The 10572-nt window shown below is 39.0% G+C and overlaps 1 protein-coding gene across 2 annotated transcripts in view; it reads right to left on the bottom strand.

Moving 5' to 3' along the window:
* Window positions 1-2696: 2696 nt before the first annotated feature.
* The window catches only part of ARHGAP28 (Rho GTPase activating protein 28), a 1230114-nt gene continuing 1222238 nt past the window's right edge, over window positions 2697-10572 (bottom strand). For both annotated transcript variants that reach the window (XM_044066513.1, XM_044066514.1), the window contains exon 15: window positions 2697-3718. In XM_044066513.1, the coding sequence (XP_043922448.1) occupies window positions 3627-3718 (92 nt within the window). In that variant the 3' untranslated portion in view covers window positions 2697-3626. The remainder of the gene's footprint in view (window positions 3719-10572) is intronic.

Raw genomic sequence — 10572 nt, 5'->3', positions numbered from 1 at the left:
ACCTTTGTCTCAGATTTCTACTCCCACTTAAAAAGTTGTATTAATAAGGCAGTCCCAATCCACATTAAATAGAATGAGAAGTTTAAAAACAACCCCCTGTGGTGGAACACCTGTATAAAAAAATACATAAGGGAAAGAAACTACTTAATGCTTATAAGAGGTCGCATTCTACCTACCTTAAGAGCACAGTTAAGCACGCTAACAAAGAACTTAACAGAAAGTGCAAAGCTGAATATGAACTTAAAATAGTGAATAAAACCAAAAATAACTGCAAGTCTTTTAACTATGTCAGGAAGTTAAGAACTAACACCCAACAAGGTTTGGAGTTTATCCACAATAACACTTCACTCAATGACCCAAAGGAATTATCCATTATCCTAGCTAACAAATTTAGTGGAAATTTTACTCCGTCAACAGTTATAGCTACTCCACAGGTTCTACAATCCCAGCCACCCCTTTAATTACTGTGGAACAAGTTCTATCAGTCCCCTCAAAAACTAGGGTAATTCATCCATGGGCCTGATAACATACCAGGACACCTGGTTATTGGTGCCAAATATGTGCTTTCTGACCCCCTACATAATCTTTTTTAATCTAAGCCTCTCTATTGGTTACATTCCTGAAGCCTGGAAAACAGCCATAGGTGACCCAGCCATGGACCCTGGTAACTACAGGCCCATTAGTCACTAGCATCACATGTAAAGCCACTGAGTGCATTATTTTTGACGTCAATAACTATAATAACATTACACACATCATAGGTTCATAGGTGAAAACTAGTCTCACTGCTCTGAAGGGTCATTTTAAGCCTAGCTAATAATTTGAGGTTAGGGTGAAACCTCATACCTTGTGTTTATGAGCTGAAGTTACCCACCCCCAATTTGGTAAGATCTAGGAGTTCTGACACACTACATTAAAAAACCCATGCAGGAGTTTGTTATGAGGACCCTGTTGCTAACGTTTTTCATAAAACATAAGTCTGCTAATGTACACATTTGGAGACAGATAGTGAAGAAGTGTGTCACAACCTCTGTCCTGAACTATGCTGTCCTCAGTTTTGTACAGAGCAATTGGGCTTCATTTAATCTTTTTATTGGTGGGATTAATTGCATTTGTGTACTGTACTTGCAGTCCCCTTCTACAGATTAAAAAAGCACCATTCATTAATGCAAAGTAAGTTACTGATTGGTGTCTTGTTTGTGGACTAAAAATTCATCTTCTACTGGAAAATTCTAGACTGGCACTTTGGACATGTTGGAGGTCCATGCTGTAAGAAACATACAGCATATTCATCACATTTTATGAAGGATAACGCCAGATGTTAAGATACTCAAAGTAGACAGTCCAATCCAAACTGTCGGTATTGAAAACATGGTCTAGTCACTGGGTCTGTGGGAAAAAAAATAAGGTTTATTTCATTTTGGAATGTGCTTTGTGAACATCAACAACAACAACAAAAAAATTAAGACACTGTGTACAAAATACTCAACCAAATCTCTTTGACCACATGACTGTGACCACACAAAATGCAGCCACATGACTGGCAAGAAAGAGAACTGAACCACAGGGCTATAGAGGGCGTGGATATTTCTGCAAGTTAATGTTCTTGTTGGATCCAACTTCCAGTGATGTAACTTAGGTCTTGCAGAAAGGTAAAAAGAATTGAGGCCATAAACTACTAATGAGTTTCTTCCTGAAGTCCTGAGTTCGAATCCATCAATCTCCATTTGCATACTGTAGGAGTTTGAGCAGGCCACCCAACCAGACCAATTTTCCTGGACTGCTTATTAAAGGAGACACTTACAACTAATGGTTCTCACCTGGTCAACAAATAAAAAAATATATACTAATACAAAAAGTAACACTGGAAATAGTCAAGAAATCAATGTGACTGGTGCCTTTAGCTTATATTCACAGACTGTTGTGAGGACAGCTATGCACACCTCCCAACTGTCCATTGTGCTGCTCATAAAATGCGTGTTTTCCTGGGAAATCAGAAGTCAGTAAATAATTACAGATATTTGAGTTTCAGACTTGATATCCTTTAGAAAATGTATATTATTGTAAAAACTAAGTTTAAAAAAGAGTTAATTAAAATTTTCATCCTTACTTTGGACCTTTGTGCCCCCATTATTTTTGGCTTTGTCCAGATTTATTGCTCTAAGAGGCTAACAGGTATACAGTTTTGTTACAGTTGACAAACTGCATTCACAAAATGCAAGCTAAGCCTGCATTGTAACTCCATAAACTACAAATAAATGCACGATATTAAGTACATGAAGTGCAATGGAACGATGCATAAGCCTTCATGTGGAGAAAACAAGTGATGTGCCAATGGAAAACACTCTGCAGCTCTTTCAGCTGACTGATGTGGTACAAACTAAGTGCCTTATGAAAATGGAGATTTTATTCAGCTGCAGGAAATGTAGTCTACAGACTTTCTCTACAGTTTACCTGAAATGCAACAAATCACAGAAAACCAGAAGATAAAGGCAAGTAACACAGTCCGATTTAAGTGCCCGTTATCCAGCAGAAAAGGGAATGCACCGAATCTTAGTAAACGATATGCAACTCTTAAAATAAACAAAACATTTACAAAAATGAGTAAAAATGCTAAGAAGCAGATCAGTGCAAGTTGTGTTACAGAAACATGTTGTAGTCAATGTTTGGAACAGTCATGTCTTGACACCAACGTATAAGGTGGGCGAACAAGAGGCTTTTACTAAACAGCCATGCCAGTATACAGAGGCAGTGGTACCATAAGGAACAAGTTAAAATAACATTAAAATAAAGAAAACAGAAATATTACAAATGTAAAACAATGAAACATGCATTGTGTAACATATACAAGCTTGTTTATATCTCAACACCTGAAAATAACGGTGATATATTTAGTGTTATAAATATAAGTATTATATAAGGTATTTACAGTTCTGTACATTAGTTATATGAATGTTGAGTTGTTACAGCAGTTCTATGCCAAGTCTGTAAATGCAAAACCATTTATCTATTTATCTATCTATCTATCTATCTATCTATCTATCTATCTATCTATCTATCTATCTATGTCACACAAGTACAGGTAACAGATTAGTTCTCCCAATTTGGCACATTCTGTCCGAAGATTATATTTTACATAGAACTGCTCTTTCATTTGTAGCTTTTTTTTCTTTGAAGGTTTCACTAGGTTACCTTTTAGTTCAGTAATATCTTCTTGAACTTTGCAAAGAAAATCAAATCGCTGACAGATGCATCTTACGTATACAAGACCCACCATGCAAATGCAGTAAATACTGGGACATTCAGCTTAAGATGCTCATTTCTGTTCCTAGCATCTTGGTGCTTCAGTACTTTCAAATGTAAATGTCCAGCAAAGTGCACTGATGTAATCTTTGGCTTGAAAAACTACAAGTAATTCATCAGTCCTGTTAAGTTTAGAAGATACAGGCAATCTCCATGCTGTATCATCCCAGAAGTGTAAGTTTTCATATGCATTCCTTTAAGAGGCATTTCTTGGAAGATTTTAGAGCCACAGGACACAAATAGATCAGTGGATGGATCTGTCTGGAGGCTGTGTAGCATTTCTTGAATTCTTGATAACACATGTAGCTGCCATTTCACATGCTTCATGTTGCTGTAGGCTTTATTACCCACTCAGCTTGTGGGTTAATCTGGTATACATCTAAAATGTACGTATCTGGATCCAGACACCGTTCTCCTTCAAAGGGAGGGAAAAAAAGTGGTTAAAAAGATGCAGTACATAGGTAAGCTCTAGTATTATTACCACATTTCCATACTAAAATGTTGCCAAGATCTACTCAACAGCTTATGGTTAGAATCTTTTCAAAATTTAAATTTCTTTATCAGCATCACTGTGCTATTAGTTGTGTTCAAATTGCCTGCCTTCAATAAAAAAAATCAGCTAACACAAAACTGTCAGAAGCATCGACTGTCTTGTATTGCTCAACAGTTGTTAAATGGCCACCCAATCACTGAAAGCAATTTTGGCTTTGCTCACAGATCTATCTCTCTGTCTTTTACACAGACACACACACACACACACACAGACACAGACAGACACACACACACACACACACACACACACACACACACACACACACACACTATTAACTTAATAATAACACAAATAACTATGTACATCTTTGAATACTGAAGGTTTATCCTCCTAATAGGAACAAATGTACCAAACAGACAGCCACAGACACATACTTGAGCTAATCTAAAAGAAAGATTTTCCATGCCAAGATGCATGGTAGAGCCAGTGATTCTATTAAGTGTTGTCTGGTTTTGCCTTATCTTTATATCTGTCTCAGCTGGGCAAACACCTGAATGCTTTTAGCAAACATTTTCTTCAAGTCATTTCTCTTTACTGGATTGTCTGCTAGAGACATGAGAACCAGATGCAAAACTTTTTACTAGAAAAGAAAAGACTTATAATATTCAATATTCTTTTTCATTTACTTGATTTCTCTCAAAACATGTTACTATATAGAGCTAATGGCCTTAACCCAGTCAATCCCCTATGCAAGAATGAGAAAACGCACAGTAATATTTCCTTTGTCATGCTCTTTTAACCAGATCTTTTTTACATTGCAGTGCCTACATTTCTTCCCTCCTCTTCCCCTCTCCTGAGATTTTTTCCAGTTATTAATGACAGGAAGTAGGGCATATGCTTTACAGTCCCCTGCACATTTAACAAAGTCCAAAAAGTCCAACAAGTCCAACATTTACAGATTTTCTTGTTCTGTCCTGTTTCACAAATATTATGTATGTCATGGACTATAACTACCTGGTAAAGCAGATCCCTATCTAGTACCCTTTCAGGTATCAAAAGCTCGCTGGGAGCCTTAGCAGGCAGCTGCCTTACCCCCATTCTGTAGCCACAAAACAGCCTTTACAACCAGTCACTTTCCTCACCCCCTCACACCTTAATTTGTCTCCTTCTCCAGTCTCCTACACTATTTAGACTCCCTTACAACTTCTACTACAATACCAGAGCTGCCCACTAGAGGTCACCCCTCTTCCATCCATCTATCACTCCCTCTCTCCCTGTGCTACCTTGGTATTCTCTATCTATTTACTAAGCTTCCTGCCTGTTTAATTCAATACTTACATGGTGCCTTTCAGTTGGTACCCACCTAGCTGTCTCTTTCATAAGATTTTCCCTCTATCTAAAACCTCTCCAGTCACGTCCTGCCTTCCAACATGTAGCTACCTACTTTACTGACTGTTTCCTCGCTAACTTCTCTTCCTTTGCTTCTAGCTATTGAACACCTTTTTCTGTCGCTATCTATAGATACATTTCTTGTACTGCCATTTACCTCCTCTCCAATCCTACTCCTCCTTTTCTCGCATTTCTTAACCCCCCCTATCTTTCTGCAGTTCCTGTTTATCAACTAACCTCCAAACAGTGATCACCTCTGACTCCGCCCACCTGCATACTATCGCATACCTTTCCCATTCCCTGCTGCCTCGTTATCTCATGACCTCTTGCCTGTGAGGCGCCATTTCCTTTAGTAGGTGGGTTCCCCTTCAAGGGTCTGTGGCTGCTGTCTGCTCTTCCCTGGCATCTTTTGCCCCTGGTAAGTACTACTAGCGGTCTCACTGTCTGGCTTTTACTTTGTTTGCTTGGATTAATTGCATGGTCGTCGACCAGTTGAACTGCTTACTTTGGACTGATTATTAATATTGCCTATCTTGCAAAACGTTATGTTTTGGATTTGTGCTTAGCTACAAAAGTGTATATGCTCACGCTGTTTTCTTGTTACTTCATACCTGCCTCGATGCCTACTGCTAATTCTGTTATGGTACTGTAAATGACTTTTAATGTACTGTACCCCATGGTTGAACCTGCTTTCCTCTGGCTGTATGCTTAAATATCCGACTGTTCCGCTGTGCCACCCATGTGGTGTGAGATTGAGAACTTAGTGTGGATCTCAAGTAGCATTGCAATCATACGCTGTACATGTAAACATACTTCCATAGTTTACCTAACTCAATATGTACTATTTCAGAAAAACTACTGTCTTAATGAATCACTCCACCCACGTGGAGCACTGTCCGCGTACCTAGCTGGGCTGTAGCATATCTTTTTGCTAAACTTTACCGCGGAAGTAATCCAAACAGTCAACCTGGGTACGCTGTTATTTATTGTATTTCCAGCCACCAAAGCAACCTTTTTCAAATCACAAATGCTTAAATCTACTGAGTACACTGTGCTAAATGCTGTTTAGCTGTCTCAGCTATCTACAACGCCAGCAATCAGGAATCTCCCTGAATTACACTGTCTGAAATGCTGTTTAGCTGACTCGGCTATAGACAACACCACAATTAGGAACCTCCCTGATAAACTCGAATTATGGCTGTAAATCCTTACAGGTGATTTTTGACTAGCCTCTACTTGCTCGTGTGTTGGTTTGAAATATACTGCAACACCTTTCAATTTCATATTTAAAGTTGTAATTGTACGCACTAGCTGATGGTGATTGTACCCTTTGCAGCTCCTGCTTGAAGGAGATAATCTCTAATTCCCCTCATCCTGCTTGTTTTACTAAAACACAATCAGCCCTGCTCCCTCCATATTTGGGAAGGTCTTTTGACCGCATATGCGGCATACGTGCTGTACATTGCAGCTCCCAGTCTGTGTTGCCCCCAGTAATTTCTCATTAACCAACTGCCCCACAATTCTCTAATTAGTATCTACCCCCCATTTAACTCATTTACATGCAGCTATAGTTTATTCAATCATTGTCAGATACTCTACCTTGTTGTTAGCCTTTTTTTTACTTTTAACCACATTTATATCTGGTTTCATTCCATTGCATTGTAATATTTGATGATTCCACCACTTGAATGCTGTTACCTATAAGTGCTTGTGAACTGCTTGAATAACTAAATATATGTATCTTACCTAATATTTAACAGTCACTACTTGTTATATCATAAATGTTTTAGCTAGCTATTACTAGATTTTGAATTCAAATGTCATAAATGTTTTAGCTAGCTATTACTGGATTTTGAATTCAAATGCTTAGTTGCTAACCCTGTTTATCTCCTCTGCATTTTTATCTCTTTTTTCTCCCCAAGTACCCAGCTCTTCCTTGTCCTGCTCCTGATATTACCTCAGCCTACCTGGTGTCTTAAGAATCCCTATCCAAGTCCAGGTGTTTCAACCTCCGGTTTCCAGTTTTTTGAACCCTCTATCAAGGAAGGAAAAAAGTATGTCATGGACTATAACTACCTGGTAAAGCAGAACCCTATCTAGTACCCTTTCAGGTCTCAAAAGCTCACTGGGAGCCTTAGCAGGCAGCTGCCTTACCCCCATTCTGTAGCCACAAAACAGCCTTTACAACCAGTCACTTTCCTCACCCCCTCACACCTTAATTTGTCTCCTTCTCCAGTCTCTTACACTATTTCGACTCCCTTACAACTTCTACTACAATACCAGAGCTGCCCACTAGAGGTCACCCCTCTTCCATCCATCTATCACTCCCTCTTTCCCTGTGCTACCTTGGTATTCTCTATCTATTTACTAAGCTTCCTGCCTGTTCAATTCAATACTTACATGGTGCCTTTCAGTTGGTACCCACCTAGCTGTCTCTTTCATAAGATTTCCCCTCTATCTAAAATCTCTCCAGTCACGTCCTGCCTTCCAACTTGTAGCTACCTACTTTACTGATTGTTTCCTTGCTAACTTCTCTTCCTTTGCCTCAACCCGCTCTGTTCGCCCTGCGGGCTCACTTGGCTCCCCTACCCTAACCCCAATTCCCACCCACCCCCAGTACATCTTAATTTATACCTACCTAACCACACCCCTCTCCTCTTCAACCATACACAACTTCCCAACCATTAACCAATCTTGTCCTTTCCCTCCATTTTTTATCTATTCTAACCACTCCCCTTCACTACCTCTATTACCTCTATCTTACAGCATCACACACACTTCCTTGGTACTAACAACTACAACTTAATAACCTCCTCTGCAATGGGTAAACTCCCCACCATAGCCATCAAACATATCTTACTCACACTCTCACTCTTTCCACCTCTGATAATAGCACTCCTTCTAACTTCCTACGAATACCCACTACCATCACACCTTCCCAAACCAACTAAATATACTACCTCCTCAACTCCTACCTTCCAAAACCATCACATCAACATCACTTCCACACCAAACTATCTTTTACCTAAATATCATAGGACAACCCACATAAAATATTCTAACCTAAAGCCCAGAAGACTAGCCCTCCCACAAAGTAAATATACAGACACCACATACCTAAACCTACTACTCTCCCTTAAAGGTGGTGACATTCACCCAAACCCAGGCCAATTAGCTCCTCTATTAGTCAGACATTTAACCAAATCCCTACTAACAGCCCCCTACCAAAAAAAAAAACAACAACTCACTCTCAATAGCCAAACTCAACATACGTAGTATTAATAACAAAACAAAACAACACAACTCCATGCTATCTTACAACTCTATTCCTTTGATATTATTTGTCTAACAGAAACCTGGTTAAAACCTTCAACAAAAGACACTGAAGTTACCCCTCCTGGCTACAATATCTTGCGTCTTGACAGGGTAACCAAAAAAGGTGGTGGAGTAGCTATCTTATTTAAATCTAGCCTTCAAATTACCACTTTCAACCAGAAACCACCTCACAACTCTAATGCTGAAATTCTTATTACCAAACTCAAACTAAACTCTGTTAAATCTATCTTTATCATCTGTATCTATATCCCCCCTGGAAATAATATCTCTACCTTTGAAAACATCCTATGTTGGCTATCTCTAAACTTACCCCAAGAAACAATCATCCTAGGTGACTTAAACATTGATTGGCATTCTTGTAGCAACAAACACCCTACTAGCCACATTAATCTTTATGGTTTTACACAAACTATCACCTCCCCCACTAGAATTAATAAAGATAACAATAAAGAAAGTACCCTTGACTGGATACTCATCAACAATCAACCTCATACTTATGAAACAGGAACCCTTCCAGATGATATAAGTGATCACCTATTAACCTTCATTATCAGGCTCAAAACCAACCCTACTACCCAAAATATAACTACAACAATCAGAAACAAAAAAAATTTCAACCTGGAGCGCTTTCAAAATGAGCTTAAGGCATGTAACTGGTCCACATTAAAATACCTTTCTCTTGATGAAGCTGTGGATTACTTTAACGCTAAGTTTCTGACCATACTTAATTACCATGCCCCCACTCGCTCTATCAGAATTAGATCTAAATCTGCCCCCTGGCTCTCAAAAGAAACAAAGCAAAAAATCCATCTAAGAAATAAGATCTGAAACAAATCCCGCTTAACTAAAAACACAACAGACTACCAACACTACAAACAACTAAGAAATGACACCAAAAAAGCAATAATGAACGATAAAAATAACTGTTACCTAAAATCCCAACAAACACCCCAAAATAAACCTCGAAAATTCTGGGCTAGCATAAATCAGTTACTACGGCCAAGTAAACCTATCACACCCAACCCACAAGGCTCTGACACAAAGAATCCCAACCAAATTGCTAATGACTTTAATTCTTTCTTCACCGAAACAATTCTAACTCTAGCCAGTCAACTCCCTAGAATAGACACAACTATATCCAACTGCAACATAATCCCACCTCCCCCATTTTGTTTCCAACCTGTCTCAACAACTTACATTCTCTCCCTTATCAAAAAACTCAAACCATGTACTCCCTCTGTTGACCTACTACCCGCAGAATTCTTGCAACTAGCAACCAAATCAATAGCCTACCCAATTTCCATATTCATCAACAGAACCATCTCTGAAGGTCATGTCCCTAAACTTTGGAAAGTTTCCCATATTATCCATCTTCATAAGGGTGGAAATTCTACTGAAATCACAAACTACCGCCCTATAGCCTTACTCTCTCCCTTATCTAAGATCATGGAAAGATGTATACATAAGCAACTGCTTGACCATCTTGTCCAAAACAACCTACTTTCTAATACCCAACATGGCTTTAGACCTTTCCACAGCACCACCACTGCCCTTCTCTCCTTTACAGAAACTATCACCAAAAATCGTAACCAAAACACCCTTTCCTCTTCACTCTTCTTAGACTTGTCCAAAGCTTTTGACATGGTCAACCACCAAATACTTATACAGATACTTCAATCTTTGTCCTTGGAAACCCAAACCATTAACTGGTTCAAATCCTACTTAAACAACAGACATCAAGCAGTACTCTGGAACTCTACTCTATCTTCCCAGCTACCTGTCAACATTGGAGTCCCCCAAGGGTCCATATTGGGTCCCCTCCTATTTTCTTTATTTATCAATAACCTCCACCAAGTAGTTCCTCAAGCTACATGCATACAATACGCAGACGACTCCACACTCATCTGCTCAGCCACTTTTGTATCAGGTCTTCACTCCCTTACACAACACATATTTAACTCTGTAGAAGAATGGTTTTCACAACGCTGTCTACTACTTAACCCAAAAAAACTAAACTCCTTCTCTTTACACCCTCCAATAAATCTCCACTT

Source organism: Protopterus annectens, chromosome 3.part1 (genome assembly GCF_019279795.1).
Source record: "Protopterus annectens isolate FY-2018-M chromosome 3.part1, PAN1.0, whole genome shotgun sequence".
NCBI lineage: Eukaryota > Metazoa > Chordata > Ceratodontiformes > Protopteridae > Protopterus > Protopterus annectens.
The sequence above is the reverse complement of the archived record's forward strand: the minus strand, read 5'-3'. Positions and strand labels throughout refer to the sequence as shown.